Source organism: Dromiciops gliroides, chromosome 2 (assembly GCF_019393635.1).
Source record: "Dromiciops gliroides isolate mDroGli1 chromosome 2, mDroGli1.pri, whole genome shotgun sequence".
NCBI lineage: Eukaryota > Metazoa > Chordata > Mammalia > Microbiotheria > Microbiotheriidae > Dromiciops > Dromiciops gliroides.
Genome location: NC_057862.1, coordinates 16179732 through 16201119, shown reverse-complemented (window position 1 = coordinate 16201119; position 21388 = coordinate 16179732). Strand labels below are relative to the sequence as shown.

The 21388-nt window shown below is 37.4% G+C and overlaps 1 protein-coding gene across 1 annotated transcript in view; it reads left to right on the top strand.

Moving 5' to 3' along the window:
• PCDH15 (protocadherin related 15) overlaps nt 1-21388 on the top strand; it is a 2141593-nt gene that overhangs the window by 1766158 nt on the left and 354047 nt on the right. The window contains exon 18 of the mRNA XM_043982395.1: nt 12484-12677. Within this exon, the coding sequence (XP_043838330.1) occupies nt 12484-12677 (194 nt within the window). The remainder of the gene's footprint in view (nt 1-12483; nt 12678-21388) is intronic.

The window sequence follows — 21388 nt, the reverse complement described above, 5'->3', positions numbered from 1 at the left end:
TTTATGATCTCTTTGAGATACAGACCTACTAGTGGTACTGCTGGATCAAAAGTATGTACAATCTGATTTCCCTGTGGGTATAGTACCAAATTGTTCTCCAGAATAGTTAAATTAGTTCACAACTTCATCAATACCACAGCAGTGTCCTGATTTCTCCACATCTTCTAAAAGATTTATCATTTTTTCTTTCTGTCATATTAGCTAAGCTGATAGGTATAAGGTGGCACTTTAGAGTTGTTTTAATTTGAGATGCAAAGTTTTAAGACTTTTTAAATCCAGTTGATATGATTTTAAAAAGAAGCATGAAGAAACAAAAAGTAAGCTCAGTTATATTTGTGGTTTTATAACTATTAATGCTTCATTATATCCTGAATTCTCAGTAATCTGGGCTTTTCTATAGAAAAAGGAGGATAAATAGGAGTGAAGAGGAGAAGGAGAAGACAAAGAAGAAAGAGGAGGAGAGGGAGAAAAGAAGGAAGCAGAATAATCAATGATGATTCCTTCTAGCTCAGTATTCTCATCTATAAAGATAGGTAGATTAAGTGGACCCTGAGATTCCTTTCATCCACAGATCAATAATACTAAAATTGAAGGGGGAAAAGGAGAGGATTCAGAAAATCATCTTGCCCACTACTGACCTGACATTTCTGTTTGGAAGCCATTGAAATTTCCCCATTGATTACAGCTATGTTTCCTGTGTTTCCACAGCAATACAAATATAAATAGCTTTCATGGTTTTGTATTTTGGAAGTAACAAGTCTAGTTCATAGCCCCTAGGGAATGAGCAAACATTTCAAGTACATAAATGGGATGATGACACCACCTTCTAAGTCTAGCCTGAGTAGATATTGTCCTCCTTGTTGCAGAGAAAGAACACGATTTACAACATTCCTATCCTTAGTCCCAGCTTCATTTGCTGATACCAGCAAGGATATATGTCCAAAGAAAACCAAACCAAGAAAGTTTGACGTGCTGCTGTATTTGTTCCTTTCCCATCTTTCCATCATATATCATTCCAAAGACCCAAAAGGGTCTGTTCTCCTCTGAGTCTTTGGAACCACAAACTAACATGTGAAAACCAAATGGAGAAAGAAAAGCTGGTCTAATCGACCATCTTGATTTCTTAATGCTTCCCCCAGATGTACCACCTCAATTCCCCACATCTCAGTAAAATTATTAGATTCTTTTACATTTTATTTTTACTTTTAAAAATTCATTTTTTAAAAAAGATTTTGGGTTCCAAATTATCTTCCTCCATCCTCCCCCACCCATTGAGAAGTAATGCAATAAGGTACTTGTTGCTCATGTGAAGTCATTTAAAACATATTCCCATACTGGCCAGGTTGCAAAAAAAGCAAGGAAAATAAAGAATTTTAAAATGCTTCAATCTAAATTCACAATCCATTAGTTTTCCTGGGAGGTAGGTAGAATATTTCATCACGAGTCCTTTGGAATTATCTTCGATCATTGTATTGGTCAGAGTGGCTAAGTATTTCACAGTTGACCATCATTACAATATTGCTGTTACTATGTCCAATGTTCTCCTGGTTCTGTCCACTTTACTTTGAAATCAGTACATATAAGTCTTCCCAGTTTTTTTTCTAAACCCATCCCCATCATCACTTCGTATAGTGCAATAGTATTGCACCACAATCATATATTACAACTTGCTCACCATGCCCTAATCAATTGACATTCTCAATTTCCAAACCTTTGTCAGCACAGCAAAGAGTTGCTATAAATATTTTTGTACATTGACATGTCTTTTACTAGAGGAATAGGAGGAAATTTCTTGAATGTTGCTGTTTCTCTAGATATAATTAGTGACAACAAAGAGTTTCCTATATTGCAGAGTAGAATGAAATTGCATTTTTATAAAAGCAAAACTTTATAGAACTCCTGATGCGGGGTTCTTAAACAATAGTGTTCACCTATAAATCAATCAATTAACAAACATTTATTACTTGCTTACTATATGCTAGAAGTATTAGGCACTAAAGATATGACAAAAATTAATCCCTACTCTTAAGGGAAGCTAATTAAGTCTTCCATGACTTAAAAGCACAATCAATCAGTCTAATATTCTAGAGGGAACAGCACAAATGTTATTTTAAATAGTTTTCCATAGAGGACCAGGATGTGAATTTTGTCTTTGACACTTATCTTTCTGCCTAAGTGATTTGAGATTTCTGAATCTATTTCCTCAGGTATAAAAGTAGGAATAATGATAGTAACAAAATAATGGGTCATTGTGAGGATAAAATAATACAACATATGTAAAATGCTTTGTAACAAACCTCTCTTGGTTCTCCTATTTATCTGAACATTCCTCTTAAGTCTTGTTTGCTGACCAATTATCCATAAAATGCCACATAATTTTAGATATTCCCTGAAGATCTAACTTAGTTCCCATTCTCATTTTTCTCTCAATCTCTCACAAGGTGACCTCATAAACTCTTATGGGTTTAATTAGCTCATGCTAATTATAATATAATTATATTAATATTATAATACATTATTAAAATCATATTATACTATTCTAATATTATATAACAATATATGATACTATAACACTATTTTAGTATATATGTAGAAACAGAAATGGAAAGAGACAGAGACACAGAGATAGTATAGACATAACAATCTGTGCTTATCACAGACAAATCTATAATGTCCATAACTATTCCTTTTCTTAAGCTCTCACTAACTATATTTTGGATGCTTTGAATTTGTTGTCCTGTATGCTTCTTAAATTCATGATGTCCAAAAGGGAACTAATTTTCTTTTCTCCTAAACTTACTCCTCTTCTGAACTTCCCTGTTCCTGTTGCATGTACCAGTATCCTTTAAGTCATACTTCCAATGCCATCACTCTCACTCCACTGACATCCACTTGGGAGCCAGAAAACTCAACATCTCTCTCATCTGTAGCTTTCTTTCCTCTCTACTTCTTTTAGATTTGTATTACCTTTCACTTGCACTGTTTTGATAGCCTTCTAATTAACCTCCTTGCCTTAAAGTATCTTTCCATTTCAACCCATCCTTTGTGCAGCTCCCATCTCACCATCCACACTTTTAGGAATTGTGATGTTCCAAAAGTACAGGTCTACTATGTCACTCTCCTCAGTAAATTTTGGTGTTTCCAGTTGCTTCTAGCAACGAATGATAAATTGCTCATTTTTACATTTAAAGTACTTTAGAATATGACTCCAGCTACCTTTTCAGGCATGTTAAAATTAGCTTTCTTCACATTCCCTATACTCCAATGTTCCTCATAGAAGGTTCATTTCTTATCTCCATTCCATTGCACTAATGCTCCTCCTTACCTGAAATTTCCTCACTTCTATTTCTTAGAATCTCCAAGCTACTATAAAACAACTCATACTTGACCTTTTGCTGGAAAACTTTCCTAATTATACCAGTTGCCATTCCCATTGCCCTCCTCCAATTCCCTTGGATCTATTTTGTGAATACTTTGTATAGGTCAATAAATATACTTCTTGTCTTCCCTAATAAAATGTAAGGTCCTTGAGGGAAGGGAACATTTGACCTTTGTATTATATCCCCAGTGCTTTGCACTGTGCCTACCATCAACTATATGTCTGTTGGTTAATTATCTAAGTGGTTGATATTGTTTATTAAATTTTTTATCATTCTCAGTTTTACAATATCACATGCAAATCTGGTAGAATCAGAACACTTAAAGGCATTGAACTTAAATACTCACTCTTTTTCAGATTTGTGAATTTCACTTTTCCTTCTTAGCTTCTTGCCTTCAGTCTGAAATGGCAAGGTGTTTTTGTCACACCTCTTTGATCCAAGTATGCTGGTGGTCAAATTGGGAGGCATACTATGTTATGAGAACCACCTATTATTCTGGGGTCTATGACAAGATTTATATCATACCCTCATGTAAAACAGAGAAATCTGACAATTGGTCTTTGCATGATACAGTGAAGGAGTCCTGAGGAACTATCTTTATATACTTCCTCATCCTAGAATTACTCTTGCAGTAATTCTAACTGGGTGAAGGTCACTTTCCTTCTTTTATTAACTCACCAAGCACTGTTATTGTCGCTTTGTTTGTTCTTGTTTTTGTGGGGCAATGAGGGTTAAGCGACTTGCCCAGGGTCATACAGATAATAAGTGTCAAGTGTCTGAGGGCAGATTTGAACTCAGATCCTCCTGAATCCAGGGTCGGTGCTTTATCCACTTCGCCACCTAGCTGCCCCACCAAGCACTGGTAATCAGAGAACTATGTTGGTATGAACAATGATCCATAATGATGAGTTTATGTATTACCTTTAAAAAGCCAATTTCAAAAATTAAAATCTCAGTGACTTAGACAGTGTTAAATATTTCAATTTGTCATTTTCAGATGGGCACTAGAGATGGTTTTTAGTAAAGGAATCATAGCAACATCTTTCATGGAGTAGAGAGAAAATTGTTGATGTTGGTAATCTCTACTCCACTGCACAATGACATTCATTTAATATGTCAAAAAATTGTATCCAAAGTCAGAATTAGCCAGACCTTTGTACTAATGGAAAACATGTCAGTTCTCTGAATTTTCATAAATGGCCCATTACCCTTTCTGAGGATAAAAGAACTTCAAAGGTAGCCATTGTCTAAGGGAGATGGGAATATCACTAATTAGTTAATGTAGAAACAATTCTGCAGCCAGCTTTACAGTCTTCTAGAGCTTAGCTTGTCTTCCAAGAAAATAAATGCATGTGCTTCCTCTCCTGTTCTCTCATGCCCTGACCTCCTGTTCTGACTGCTTGTTTCTCCCTTCGTCTATTCTGTTTCTCTCTCTGTCTCTTACTTCAAATAGATGTATATATCTATATCTCTATGCCTATGTGCATATATACATATATATATACACATAGATCTGCAAGTATCCACATATTGATATGTACAAATATATACATATCTATGAAATCAAGATCTTTATATTTACATGGCTCCCAAAGAATATGAAAAATATTATAGCCAATGAGGAAAATATAATATACTAAGAAATAGAAACAAAATATAAAAAAACTAATTTGAAACACAGAGGTCTTCATACTATTACCCTTCTCACACTTTTCAGCCAAACTGTTCTTGTTTTTATTTACATAGGACAATTCTCCTATTTTAATGCCTCTGTAAAAGCTGGCCCCCATGCCTAGCAAACTCTCCATCCCCAAATCTGCCTCTTTGAAAAATTTTGTCAAACTGAAATATAAATGGGGGCCACTAGACTATGCAAGGAGCCTTTCAGAATGTGTGGTGACTTAAAATGTCAACATTATCAATCTTCTACGGTGTTTATTGCATTTATTTTGCTATATATTTCTAATTACGTTTTTATATGATTCTGGCCACATTCATAAGTGTCACTTATCTCAATGTAATCCCATGCTCAATAGCTCTGTCTGAGAATATCCTGGTTTCTTTGAAGGGTCAGTTCAGATGGCACTTCCTATAGGGAGTTCTTCCTGATTTCCCTTTTGCTTCTATTATCGCCACACAAATAACTAATGGGAGAGATCATTGAAGGTCTTAAAGAGTCTTTCCCTTCTCATCTTGTTGGTCAGTCACTTCAGTCATGTCTGAATCTTTGTCATTTCCATGTCCAGCTCATTTTACAGATGAGGAAACTAGGCAAACAGGGTTAAGTGACTTACCTAGGGTCACAGAGGTAGTAATTGTCTGAGGCCGGATTTAAATTCAGATATTCTTTACTCCAGGTCAGGTTCCCTATCCATTGTGTCACCTAGGTGATCTTCCATTAAATATAATTGGGGGCAGCTAGTTGGTTCAGTAGATAGAGCACTAGCCCTGAACTTGAGAGGATCTGAGTTCATATCTCATCTCAGATACTCATAGCTGTGTGACCCTGGGTACTTAACATCAAATGCCTTAAACATCCAGAGCCATCTCCAGTCATCCCAATGTACATCCTGCCCATAAATCCAGATGGTTCCAGAAGAAAAAATGAGGCTGGTGACTTTTCACAGCCTTTCCTCACATAAATCCAATTCATTTCAAGTCATGACATCTGTCATGGGCCTCTTTGAGAATGAAGGACAAACAACAACCAACAAAAATGTCATATTTTTTCAGCAATAAATTCTTAATCTGTTGTACATCTATCACATTGTCATCTTCTTGGACTTCTTTGAACCTCTAGCCCACAGGTTTGAAACTCAAGGTTTTCTGGATCATCTCCAACAGATGTTGAGCCCCATGGAAGGAGACAGAGAGGGTTTTGAATATGTCTAGACTATGTAGGAATTTTTTGTGTGTGTGTGTGAGGCAATTGGGGTTAAGTGATTTGCCCAGGGTCACACAGCTAGTAAGTGACAAGTGTCTGAGGCTGGATTTGAACTTAGCTCCTCCTGAATCCAGGGCCGGTGCATCCATTGAGGTAGGGATTTAGGAAGAAGAGCAATGGACAAAGGAATAGGTTTAAGAATGTAATTGATTAGTTCAGCATGGAAGCCCAAATTGACTTCAAACATATTCTTGAATGAATTATTTTGCAAAGTTAAATCCTTCATTGGGGCAGCTAGTTGATGCTCTGTTCACTGTGTCACCTAGCTGCCTAGACTCTCTAGTAAGGCAGTTGATAACCTTGAAAAAGTAGTAATAGTAGTAGTAGTAGTAGTAGTATTTATATATTGCTTTAGGTTTTGGAAAGCATCATACATATATTTTCTCTTTTGATCTTTACAACATTCCTTTAAGGTAGGTTCTACTGTTATTGTTACCTTCTAGATGGATCACGCAGTGAGTATAGCAAGTCTCTGTCCCAAGTCTCAATCCATATACTCATTCCACATGAGTAGAAATAAAACTGAAAGGCAAAGAGGCAGGAGCATGGATCACCCTTCTTTTCTTCTTTCCTCCTGATTCCCCAATCAGGAAAGAAGGGGCCTCTGTTACCATGACAACTCGCGATTGCTAAACATTTGTGCTAAACCATTGTCTCCTCTGGTTAGTGGGAGAGCTCTTCCCCTTTATCCCTTCAACTCTGCCCCTTTTAGCTGATTCTTACCCTGGCTTCACCTCCTGAATGACTTTGGTTTTGTATAAATCAGGAAGAGCCTCTCGATACATTTGCATCTTAACCTGGAAACAGCCTGACAGAAGTGGTCTTTAAAGTCACAATACCATTCCCCAAATTCCTGCTGACTCCAAAATGAGACAGAATTGTGAATGGCTAAAAGCCACCCAAGAAGTGCATCAGCTTGCAAATGAATGGATTAGGCCCTATTGACAACATTCTAAGTTCTATAGTGTCACATTTCTCCCTAACCTTTCCTTTCTCTTTACCTGATTCACCCTTTGAACTCTTCAGGCATTGATTAAGCACCTAGTATGTGTAAGACACTGTGTTAAATGTAGGAGACTGAAAGTCAAAAATGAGTTTCTTCCCTTAAGCTTATAATGGGAGGAAATTAGGTACAACTATAAACACAAAATATATGCAAAATAAATAAAAATAATTTGGGTTAGGAGGATGCTAGCAAATGGAGGATCAGGTAAGTGGAAGAAACTAGGTATTCTACTCATGAGAAATGAGGTGAGAGAGCATGCTTGGCAATGGTACAGTCTAAGCAAAACCCCAGTCTAGAGGTAGAATGATGTTTAGCAAGTAGACCCAATTGACTGGTAACATAGATGCACACATGCATACATATACATGTACATATACATACACATGCATTATATACATATCTAGATACACACACATATATGCATATACATATTTTTTGCAAGGTAGCAGTGTGTTCTCTACTGGCTGTCATCCCTGCTTCTTTTCCAACACATATCTTTATCAAGAGGAGGAGTAGGAACATGGAAAAGGATGTAGAGAGAGAACGCAGGTTTCATGCCTCAAAGAAATTCTCACTTCAGCCTGTCATAGTTGAGCAAGTGCTTCCCTGTGGTCTTTACTCAGTAGGAAGCCATCCAGCTTCATGTAAGCAATGATTCTGATGCTCCATATATATATATACTCACACACACATATAAATGCACACTTAAAAAAAAACTAACTCACAAAGAAAGTTCTTTTCAGATTAAAAGCTTCTATAATTTCATTTTACTCATCAGTACATCACAAAAGTAAATCACCTTCAAGTCAGGAAGGCCTGGGCTCACATCCTTCCTCTGAAGATTTGGTGACCCTAGGCAAGTCAGTTAAAATGTCCCAGAACACTCTTTAACATGACAATTTCCAGATGTCCCAACCCATACTGGGAAAGGGAGTTCTTCATTAGGAAGTCCCTATACCCCCCAACTTTAAGCTATGGGAATAGGAAGAATAGAAGGAAGTAGAAAACAGAATGTCAGGTTACAGACACAGCATGGAGGTCAGATATGTAGGAACAGAGAGTACACAAAGGGGTAAATGTGGGAGGGTTAGCTGGAGCCTTTCTGGCAAGCATCTTAAATACCAAGGTCATACAGATCAACGGACCTCAGGGAAGTTAAAGTCCATGGGTTCTTAACCTTTTTTTGGTGGCAGAGACCTTTGTAGCAATCTGATCAAGATTCCGGACCCCATGTCAGAATAATGTTTTTAAATGTATAACATAAACTATAGAAAACAAAAAGGAAACCAATCATATCGAAATGTAAATATCATTTTTTAAAAAGCCAAGTCCACAGACCCCAAATTAAGAATCCCTTTTCTCATCTAAATCCTTTGTTTTATAGTCAGGAAACTGAGGCAAAGAAAAATCAAGAGACTTGGTTAAGGTTACAGAAGTACCAAGGAGCCCAAACAAAATTTCAGCCTATCTTCTTTAAACTCCAAGTGCTTATGATTTCTCCACTATACTCCATTTCCTAATTTTTTTCTCAGTGTCCTTGCTTAACAAATATTTTCTGTAGTGTTTTGTGTTTAGGTGTATGTGTTGTGTATTGTTGTTGTTGTTGTTGTTTATGCTGTTTTAGGGTATAGTTTTTCACTTTTGTGATGTTTAAAATCTAAATTGTGGTCACCTTAAATTAGAAGCTTTAGCACGAGTTCTTGGGCATTAAACATTTATTAAAACATACAGATATCCCCATAGAGTTCAGAAAGTTAAGAAAAAAGCCTATTTAGCCTAGAGTTCCAGCCTGGTCTGGTTCTTCCTCAAGTCCTCTGCCACAAGCCTGCTTCAATCATGAACTCTCTAGCAAGCTGATTGTGGAAGCTTTTTATAGGTCTGGAACAGAGCAGTCCTACCTAACACACTGCTTCAAGCTGATTGGTTGGCGTCATCCAAATCCATTGGCTTTGAAGGTGTTCTCAAGTTGAGTTCCCAGTCTAACTTCTGAGAACAATACCTTCTTAAGGGCTAGCCAGGTGTGATTACAATCCAGGTAACTTGAAGTAGGCTAATCAGCAGTCAATTACTCTCACCTGATTCAATCAGTATAGATTAGTCTCCAGGTGGGTCTTTGAGTATCTGCTAAATCCCATTATTTCATCACACTTTCATTCATTTGTAGATTTAGTTCTTAGTTGCATCTTTAAAAAAATGTTCAAGGGGCAGCTAGGTGGCGCAGTGGATAAGCACCAGCCCTGGAGTCAGGAGGACCTGAGTTCAAATCCGGCCTCAGACACTTGACACTTAGTAGCTGTGTGACCCTGGGTAAGTCACTTAACCCCAATTGCCTCACTTAAAAAAATGTTCTAGACTTTTTATTCATTGTTGTAGGAAAGTGGCTGATGGGAAATTCCTTCTTCCAACATACACTGGTCAAAACTCTATAACTTACAGACTTACGGAAATCCCCAGGGTAGTGTGAACTTCTGGGATTTTTTTAATAGGGACTCAGCTTGTATATCTGAGGCAGGATTTTGGCCCAAGTCCTCCTGATTCTAACCACTTCTCCTTCCTGTGTCATTTTTGTTTGTTATGACACTTGTCAAACACATTCCTGCCTTGAATTCAATTATCCTTTTGCTCCTCTTGCCTACAAAGTAGTTATTTAAAAAAATTAAGCCAAACCAGTCCTAACCACTGTCTCTGCCACCTCCCTCTTGACACCTCTTCTTATCTCGATATGTTGGCATTAACCACAAAATTCTGTTAACCAATTTAAATCCCAGGAAGAATGTTAAAATCTAATCCATTTAGAACTAATTTAATTAAGATTTCCTGAGACACTGTGCTAAGTGCTTTACTGAAGATAAAATAGATTATGGAGTCTATATTACCTGTATCCACTTGTTTCTTCATTTCATCCACCCATAAAGGAAAATAAATTTACCTGGCATGAATGGTTCCCTCATTCAAAAATACATCATTCATTTCGACTGTCTCTGTAGATAGCTTCTGCCTCTTCCTTCAGGACCAGGCCTGTCATTCATATCCTACTTCTGCAGTCCTTTCATGTGATGCTTTTCCTCTCAACAACCACATCTGCTCACCCCCCAACACATTATCTCCTGGGTACTCAGCTTCACTCTAAAATTCCCTACTCTGCCTTTAGAATATTATTTCTTTTAATGCTCTCTTATTTTTATATGTAAATCATAATCAAAATGTAAATGGGAAACTAGGTGATATAGACATTTATGTCCATGATATGGGAAAAGCACATACATATAAAGTATTTGAAATTTGGAACATAAAGGTAACTTAGAATGGAATTCCCTAGTATAAAACTTTGAGAATATTATTTTTAATGGGAATAATTTAAGCTAAAAGTAGGGAAACATTTTCAATTAACTCATCATTGAAATGAGTCATAGAAAATCAATGCTGGAAGGTATATGTATGTGTTCACATATATACAAATAGGTGTGTGTTCTCTTACATGCACTCTTTCTAGTTTAATTAACACAAATAATTAGTCAGGTTCATACACACCCTTCTCTTTTGAACTACAACCATTCTTTACATTTTTTCTGACTGATAGTCCCAAATTTCATATAACCTTTCTTGCTTGTCAGTAAAAAAAACAAAAAGCTCAAATTTCACCAGTACAGAAACCAAGAAAATTGGCATAAAAGACAGAGCCCTAGACATAAAGTAAGAAAGGACAGAACTTGAATCTTGGTCTGACAATTGTCTGCCATTTAAATTTGGGAAAGCCCCTCTCTGTATCTGTTTCCTTATCTTCAAAAAGGACCTAATAATATCTCTAGTCTCTATACCACATTTTCTTATGCTTTTCTTTAGGGGGGGGGTTGGTGGGACAATGAGGGTTAAGTGACTTGCCCAGGGTCACACAGCTACTGTCAAGTGTCTGAGACCTGCTTTGAACTCAGGTCCTCTTGAATCCAGGGCCAGTGCTTTATCCACTGTGCCACCTAGCTGCTCCATTGTTACAAGATTTAATAGCAATGATTATGCAAAACATGTTGCAGACTTTTAAAAAGCATATAAATTTCAGTGGGTGTTACGGTTGTACAACATCCCTCAGTATTTCTCATCCACCATAAGCTGACCAGTGAGCATCCTTTAGTAGTGAATTTGAACACACCCATCTCTAATATCTTTGCAAACACCTGCTCCTTTGGGAAGCATAGTCATTAGACAGAGGTCACCATATTACTAATGCAGCAAGAGCAGTAAGCAGTTATATGCAGCACAAGTGAAAATTTCATCTCAGGGGGAATTGGGAGTAAGAGCTCCTTAGTCCTCCAAGTATCACATTCATTGGCCAGCTGGAATAAATCAATCCAGTTAAAGATTCATTCCCAAGTCTTACAGAGTTCCAGTAAAATTCAAATATTTCTGGGCAAATGAACTCACAAAGATAGATAATTCATTTTTAGTGCAAATTAATTTTATCAAATACTTATTTTTAGTAAAGACGATTCCAGAGAAGGAGATGCTGAAAGACCTTCAAAAAAGCGAACAGAGAGCTAGGAAAGCGAGGGGAATTGAAGGATGAAAAGGAAAGAATTTACAATTTTTCATAGAGGTGATCATTGTGCGGGTGGTGGTGGAGGGTAGCCAGGAAGGGGAGAGAAAGAGAGTAAATGAGAGAATGATCAGTTCTTATAAATTCTATTGCTACATCATCCTACATTAAGTTCTAGGTACTAGTTTTCAGCTCACAGACCAATTCCCTCATTTTATATGAAGGCACTGAAGGCCAGCGAGCTTAAATGATTTGCTGAGGGTCACGTGGGTAATAGTAGACACATAGTAGTAGAAAGAAAATGTGGTCTCAGATCAGCCAGCTCCAAATCTATTATCCTTTCCTTAAAATCACACCATAAGGTTCCTTCTTTTGTACTTTTTGATTTAAAGGAAAGGTAAACCTCAAGAAGGAAAAAAATATATATTCCTTCTTTATCTGCCCCCAAAAGAAAATGAACATCTTTCCAATTGTGATTCTCTCAGTACCACCACAGGAGAAAACTTGTCCCCTCGTTTTCAGTTGTTGTTTTCCTCTGAAAGGTCCTTAGGTGTGGGGGTGGGGATGCCAAGTTGGTGACAAGTTGATTCCTGAGGGATTTATGTGTGATTTTCAATTCCAGCTCACTGCAGTAGATGCAGACGAAGGGTCAAATGGGGAGATCTCATACCAGATCCTCGTTGGGGATCAGGGCGACTTCGTCATCAATAAAACCACAGGTCTTATAACCATCGCACCAGGAGTAGAATTGATAGTAGGACGGACTTATGCCCTCACCGTGCAAGCAGCTGACAATGCCCCACCTGCAGAGAGAAGGTAATTTATATTACAGTACTCATACACAGATTCTCTTTTTCAGGACCTATATTTAGTCTCATAATTAAATTGAACCACAGTGGTTGTATGTGTGTGTGTGTGTGTATGTGTGTGTGTGTGTGTGTGTGTGTGTGTGTGTGTGTTTTTCTCCTAAAAACTTAAATTAGATCAGGAAGACCCGGGGACTGGATTTCTGGGAATTGCCTGTACCACTCTTTAATTTGCTGAAAATAATCAACTATAAGAGCTATTATTAAGCCACAAAAGAAGAAGAAATTAAATTAACTCCATAAATTTTATATGTATCATTGGATACAGAATTCTATAATGGATGGGAGTTCAGAAGCAACAGAGGCATGTGTCTGCTTTATTACTGAAGGGCAAAAGACAAGTTTCTCCTACACATCAGAGCTCCCAGAAGACAGACTCTGGTCTAATTTTTAGATACCATTTGCATGTCTTGTTTATTTTATTGTCAAGGAGTCAGAGGTTGAAAATATAAATAGACTAAGAAAAGGTTTAAGCATATTCAAGAATGATAGGCATATTAGCTTAACATGGAGAAATTTACCTGCAGATATATTGGTTTATATAAAATAACTTCAAGGTGATGATTTTGGTGGGGAAAGAAGTGCCCTTTGGGGGCGGCATCAGGGAAAGGTTTCATGGAAGATGTCGTGAGCTCAGTCTTTTTTTTTTCAGGCAATTGGGGTTAAGTGACCTGCCCAGGGTCACACAGCTAGTAAGTGTTAAGTGTCTGAGGCCAGATTTGAACTCAGGTCTTCCTGACTCCAGGGCTGGTGCTTACCCACTGTGCCACCTAGTTGCCCCAACGTGAGCTCAGTCTTGAAGGAGTTGACGTGTTAGATTAGGAGAGATGGAAGTGTGGAGGGAGGGCATCTTAGGGATAGGAGTCAGTTGGGATAAAGACCCATAAATCAGACATACAGGGTTATGTATAAGGAGCAGCAGAAAGACCCGCTTGGCTAGACAATAGAATGAAAAGATATAATGTAAAATAAGGCTAGGAAGGTGGAGGGGGCATGTCTCCAGTAGCCTAACACAATGATTTTGGAAGAACTAGCATATGCTTAAACGGGACTTAGTCAATCAAATCTTTTATAATTGAATCTATTCACTTTGTCTTATGAAGGTAATGAGCTTAGACAAGCAGGAAAGCAGGGTTGTTGTTGTTGTTGTTGTTGTTAAATGAAAATTAAAATATGCCAACCACTGGGCTAAATTCTGGGAATACAAATACAAGCAACTGGAGGGCAAGACCCTGGTTTGCAGGGTCTCTGATTAGAGATGATATGCAATCATTTTTCTGCCCATTTGCTACCAGCCACACTGCTCGAGGGACTTCTCTAGAACTCCACAATGTGCCCTGAAACCTTTCCCTCCCTCCTAACTCTCCCCTGCTTTTCCACTTCTTTTTGTGTGTTGTCTTCCTATTAGAGTGTAAGGTCCTTGAGGGAAGGGACTGTTTTTAGTTGTATTTGTGTCCCCAGTATTTAACATAGTGTTTAGTATGTAGTGGATGTTTTATGAATGTTCATTTATAAATGTTTATTAACCTCCTGATAAAAAGAAGGAGATTTCCTGCCTTCAAGGAATTAATGTTCTAATTATGGAAGGCAGTACATGAAGAGGAAGATGAAAAATAGCATGGAAAGGCATATAACCATGTAGTAACAAATTCAAGAAAGCTAAAAGTTAGACTTGGGTAAAGAATGAGATGAAGATGGCTTGAGCCCATTCCTACATGGAGGCCTTAAAAGGAACTCACCAACCTGAGAAGGGGCCAGTGGGTCAAGAGATGGTCCAGGGGGAGAAATCACAAGCCATTAGGGTACATCCAAGTTGAAGCCAGAAGGAAATTTAGGAGGAGAAAGCTCATGCTCATACTCTAGATAGATGTTCTCTTGTAAAATTATGGTGCAAAAATCCTGCTTATTAGAAAAGTTTCACAAAATTCGATATTAATATGGGAATGGTCAACCTTCCATTACTCGTATCCAATATCTATTGTCCCTTAGAAGATAATTCTCCTTGACCACTCAAAGACAGGTAAATTCCGATGAATGATCCCTTGCTGGTCTTGAACATGAAGATTGAATTGAAAATCATTACATTATTTTCACCGAAAGATAGAGAATGTGGATATCATATAAGCCTACAAAGTTCAGAATATTAACATCTTCCCCCTTCCCTGGGTAAAGCAAGATGAATGTGCATTTGGAGTTTCAAATATCATTCTCTAGTTTAAAGCCCACAGAGATGTCACCTGAAAGGTTTCTCCTTTAGAAGTAAAATGGGGGTTGAGAAAACCTTTCACGGGACATGTTAAGACTAAGCACTGATCATGATATCAGTGTTTCAAACAGACCCCAGGGAAGGATCAGGTGGAAATAAAAGGTTGGGAAATGGATAATTGAGCTTTATAAAAGTTGACTTCAAGGACTCTGTAGAGTTTTCCAAGTCACTAAGGTATGCATGTCAGGTAACTCCTCTATTCCTCAGTCTCCCTGTGCATAAAAAAATGTCACCGACTTCTAAGGAATATTATAAATCCTAATTATTTAAAGACTTACATAATTTGACCTCACAAGTTGGAGTGTAGCCTTTATACTATACTGTTCTAGCAATCATTTAGAAATAATCTGAAGTCAGCCCTGCCAGTACAGAGGTCATTTCTTCTATTACTAAGTGGACAGTTAACCTAGATCAGCTGGTTGTTAGATTTTTCAAAGGGTCATAGATGTCAAAAATAGCGATAGGTTAGTTAAAGATAAGTTTAAATAACATTCATTAATAATAGAGCCATATCATTTCAGCATAGAGAAATTAGGACTGGTTGGAAGGTCTTGGGTTAGAAGTAGACAATCGGTTGGGGGCGGAGCCAAGATGGCGGAGAGGAAGCAGCAAGCTGCCTGAGCTCTCCTTCTGTTCCCTCAAAACGAACATTAAATCAAGCCTCTGGACGGATTCTGAAACTACAGAACCTGCAAAGAGACAGAGAGACACAGTCCTCCAACCAGAGATAATTTAGAAGACTTCAGGAAAAGGTCGGTCTGACTCGGGCAAAAGGGAGGCCCAGCGCAGGGCAGCAACCCAGCGCCGAGGGGGTCGGGGCAAATCAGCAGGAGCTGCGGGTCACAGCCGAACAACTGAGGCTCCCGGAACCTGGTTCAAAAATCTGGTGGCCAAGAAGGACAGTGGAAAAACTTACCTGCACCGGCCGAGAGGGCCACGAACGGCGGGATCAGACGCCGGGGTCTGGCGCCTGGCTGGCCGAGCACAATCAGACAGGAAGTGCAGGACAGGGGATCTCCACACACCATAAAGGCCTCAGAGTAAAAGCCCGGTCACACAGCACCTATACACCTGCACAAGAAGCCCAAAACAGGGACCCGGTGCCCCCAGAGCAGACCTCAACTTAAAGAATAAATAAATAAGCTGCAATAATGAGTAAGAAGCAAAAAAGAGCCCTCTCCATTGAGAGCTTCTGTATCAATAGGGAAGAAGCCAACACAAACTCAGATGAGGACAATAGCCTCAAATTGTCTACATCTGAAGCCTCACAAGGGAAGGTGAATTGGTCGCAAGAACAAAAAGCCTTCCTGGAAGAGCTCAAAAAGGATTTTAAAAATCAATTGCAAGAGGTAGAAGAAAAAATGGGGAGAGAAATGAAAGCAACACAAAAAAACTATGAAAAAAGAATCAGCAGCTTAGAAAAGGAAGCTGAAGAAAACAAAGCCTTAAAAAATTCACTTGGCCAAATGGAAAAAAAGCTGCATAATCTCACTGAAGAAAACAATACCTTAAAAAATTCACTTAGCCAAACGGAAAAAAAGGTACATAATCTCACTGAAGAAAACAATACCTTAAAAAATTCACTTAGCCAAATGGAAAAAAAGGTGCATAATCTCACTGAAGAAAACAATGCCTTAAAAATTAAAGTGGGACAGTTGGAAGAAAAGGAATCCATGAGACACCAAGAATCGGTCAAGCAGAATAAAAAAAATGAAAAAATAGAAGAAAATGTGAAATACCTCATTGGAAAGACAACTGATCTGGAAAACAGATCAAGGAGAGACAATTTGAGAATCATTGGACTGCCTGAAAGCCATGACCAGAAAAAGAATCTAGATACCATATTCCAGGAAATTATTAAGGAGAACTGCCCTGATATCATAGAATCAGAGGATAAAATCATCATTGAAAGAATCCATCGATCACCTCCTGAAAGAGACCCCAAAAGGAAAACTCCAAGGAATATTGTAGCCAAATTCCAGAATTATCAGGTGAAGGAGAAAATACTCCAAGCAGCCAGAAAGAAGCAATTTAAATATCATGGAGCCACAGTCAGGATTGCTCAGGACCTGGCAGCTTCAACATTAAAGGACCGCAAGGCTTGGAATATGATATTCCGGAAGGCAAAGGAGATTGGATTGCAGCCGAGAATCTATTACCCAGCAAAAATGTGCATTTTCTTTCAGGGGAAAAGATGGACATTTAATGACATTGGGGACTTTCAATCTTTCCTGGTGAAAAGACCAGAACTGAATAGAAAATTTGATCTCAACATACAAGACTCAAGAGAAGTTTAAAAAGGTAAACAGAGGGGGGAAAAAAAGTTACCCTATTAGGTTAAACTGTTTATATCCCTACACAGGAAGATAATACTCATAACTCTTAAGAACTGTAAATGTATTTGGGCAGAGAGAAGGACTTTATATAGAGGGTATAAATATAAATTGTCTTTGATGTGATGATACAAAAGAATTAAGGAGATAAAAAGGGAGTCTATGGGGAGGAGAGGAAAGGGGAGGTGGAATGGGATGAATTATATCATATGAAGAGGTGGAAAAAAACCTATTATAATAGAGGGAAAGAAAGGAGGGGGGAACATGGTTTCAACCCTATTCTCATTAGATTTGACTCAAAGAGGGAATAACATATACGTTCATTGGGATAAAGAAACTTAACTCACTCTTTAGGGAAACAAAAGGGGAAGGGAAAGGGGGGGACTGAGAAGGGAGGACAAAAGCAAGGGAGAAAAGGGTAAAGAAAAGAGAGGGGGGTGATAAAAAGGGAGGGCAGATTGGGGGAGGCAGGGGTAAGAAGTAAAACGTCGGTGAGGAGGAATAGGGTGAAAGAAGGGGGGAAAAGTACAAAGGGGGTAAATAGAATGGAGGGGAATAGACAGTCAGTAATAATAACTGTGAATGTGAATGGGATGAACTCTGCTATAAAACGGAAGCGAATTGCAGAGTGGATTAAAAACCAGAACCCTACAATATGCTGTTTACAAGAAACACATTTGAAGCAGAGAGATACACACAGAGTAAAGGTAAAAGGCTGGAGCAGAATATATTATGCCTCAGCTAAAGTAAAAAAGGCAGGGGTAGCAATCCTTATCTCAGACAAAGTGCAGGCAAAAATAGATCTCATTAAAAGAGATAAGGAAGGAAATTACATCTTACTTAAAGGTACTATAGATAATGAAGTAATATCAATATTGAATATGTATGCGCCAAGTGGTATAGCATCCAAGTTCTTAGAGGAGAAGTTAAATGAGTTACAAGAGGAATTAGATAGTAATACTATACTAGTGGGGGATCTGAATCTCCCCCTCTCAGAATTAGATAAATCTAGCCAAAAAATAAATAAGAAAGAAGTGAAAGAGGTGAATAGATTACTAGAAAAGTTAGACATGATAGATGTCTGGAGAAAATTGAATGGGGATAGAAAGGAATATACCTTTTTCTCAGCAGTACATGGCACATTTTCAAAAATTGACCATGTATTAGGGCACAAAAACATCATAGTCAAATGTAGAAAGGCAGAAATAGTAAATGCATCCTTCTCAGATCATGATGCAATAAAAATTACATGTAAGAAAGAGCCAGGGAAAAGTAGAATGAAAATCAATTGGAAACTAAATAATCTCATTCTAAAGAATGAATGGGCCAAACAAGAAATCATAGAAACAATCAATAACTTTATCCAAGAGAATGACAATAATGAGACAACATACCAAAATCTATGGGATGCAGCCAAAGCAGTGCTTAGGGGAAAATTTATAGCTCTAAATGCTTACATGAATAAAAAAGAGAAAGAGGAGATTAATGAATTGGGAATGCAACTTAAAAAGCTAGAAAAAGAACAAATTAGAAATTCCCAATTAGACACTAAATTAGAGATCCTGAAAATTAAAGGAGAAATCAATAAGATTGAAAGCAAAAAAACTATAGAACTAATCAATAAAACTAAGAGCTGGTTTTATGAAAAAACCAATAAAATAGATAAAATACTGGTTAATTTGATTAAAAAAAAGAAAGAAGAAAACCAAATAACCAGTATCAAAAATGAAAAGGGTGATGTTACCACCAATGAAGTGGAAATTAAAGCAATAATTAGGAAATATTTTGCCCAACTATATGCCAATAAATTTGACAATCTAAATGAAATGGATGAATATTTACAAAAATACAAACTGCCCAGGTTAACTGAAGAGGAAATAAAATCCTTAAATAAACCCATATTAGAAAAAGAAATTGAACAAGCTATTAATGAACTCCCTAAGAAAAAATCCCCAGGGCCAGATGGGTTTACGGGTGAATTTTACCAAACATTTAAAGAACAATTAATTCCAATATTATACAAATTATTTGGAAAAATAGGTGAAGAAGGAGTTCTACCAAATTCGTTTTATGACACAAATATGGTGGTGATACCAAAACCAGGCAAAGCAAAAACAGAGAAAGAAAATTATAGACCAATCTCCCTAATGAATATTGATGCTAAAATCTTAAATAAGATATTAGCAAGGAGATTACAGCAAGTGATCACCAGGATAATACACTATGACCAGGTGGGATTTATACCAGGAATGCAGGGCTGGTTCAACATTAGGAAAACTATTAACATAATCAACCACATCAATAAGAAAACCAACCAAAATCATATGATTATCTCAATAGATGCAGAGAAAGCTTTTGACAAAGTACAGCACCCATTCCTAATAAAAACACTAGAGAGTTTAGGAATAGGGGGAGCTTTCCTTAGAATAATAAACAGTATCTACCTAAAGCCATCAGCAAGTATTATATGCAATGGAGATAAATTAGAGGCCTTCCCAATAAGATCAGGGGTGAAACAGGGATGTCCATTATCACCCCTATTATTTAATATTGTCCTAGAAATGTTAGCTTTAGCAATCAGAGAAGAGAAAGGAATTAAAGGAATTAGAATAGGCAAGGAGGAAACAAAACTATCACTCTTTGCAGATGATATGATGGTATACTTAAGGAATCCTCGAGAATCAAGTCAAAAATTACTTCAAACAATTAACAACTTTAGCAAAGTAGCAGGATATAAAATAAATCCACATAAATCATCAGCATTTCTATACATGACCAACAAAGTCCAGCAGCAAGAGATAGAAAGAGAAATTCCATTTAAAGTAACGGTAGGTAATATAAAATACTTGGGAGTCTACTTGCCAAGACAAACCCAGGAACTCTATGAACACAACTACCAAACACTCTTCACACAAATCAAATCAGATCTAAATAATTGGAAAGATATCAATTGCTCATGGATAGGCAGAGCTAATATAGTAAAAATGACAATACTGCCTAAATTAATTTACTTATTCAGTGCCATACCAATCAGGCTACCTAAAAATTATTTTATACAGCTAGAAAAAATAATAACAAAATTCATCTGGAAAAACAAAAAATCAAGAATATCCAGGGAAATAATGAAAAAAAATTCACAGGAAGGTGGGTTAGCGGTACCAAACCTGGAGCTTTACTATAAAGCGGCAGTCATCAAAACTATCTGGTACTGGCTAAAAAATAGAGTGGTAGATCAATGGAATAGGCTAGGCTCAGGAAATGCAGTAGTAAATGACACTAGTAATGTAGTGTTTGATAAACCCAAAGACTCCAGCTTCTGGGATAGGAACTCAGTATTTGACAAAAACTGCTGGGAAAACTGGAAGATAGTATGGCAGAAATTAGGCTTAGACCAACATCTTACACCTTATACTAAAATAAGGTCAAAATGGATACATGATTTAGACATAAGAGGTGATACCATAGGTAAATTAGGAGAGAAAGGAATAGTGTACCTATCAGATCTTTGGAAAGGAGAACAGTTTTTGACCAAACATGAGATAGAGTATATTATAAAATGCAAAGTGGATGATTTTGATTATATTAAATTAAAAAATTTTTGTACAAACAGAAGCAATGCATCCAAAATTAGAAGGGAGGCAGAAAGCTGGGAAACAATTTTTGAGGCCAGTGCTTCTGATAAAGGCCTCATCTCTAAAATATATAGGGAATTAAATCAAATTTATAAGAATCCAAGTCATTCCCCAATTGAGAAATGGTCAAAGGATATGAACAGGCAGTTTTCTGATGAAGAAACCAAAGCTATCTATTCCCATATGAAAAAATGCTCTAAATCTCTAATGATTAGAGAGATGCAAATTAAAACAACTCTGAGGTACCACCTGACACCTATCAGATTGGCTAAAATGACAAAAAAGGAAGATAATAAATGTTGGAGAGGCTGTGGGAAAATTGGAACACTAATGCATTGTTGGTGGAGCTGTGAGCTGATCCAACCATTCTGGAGAGCAATTTGGAATTATGCCCAAAGGGCGATAAAGCTGTGCATACCCTTTGACCCAG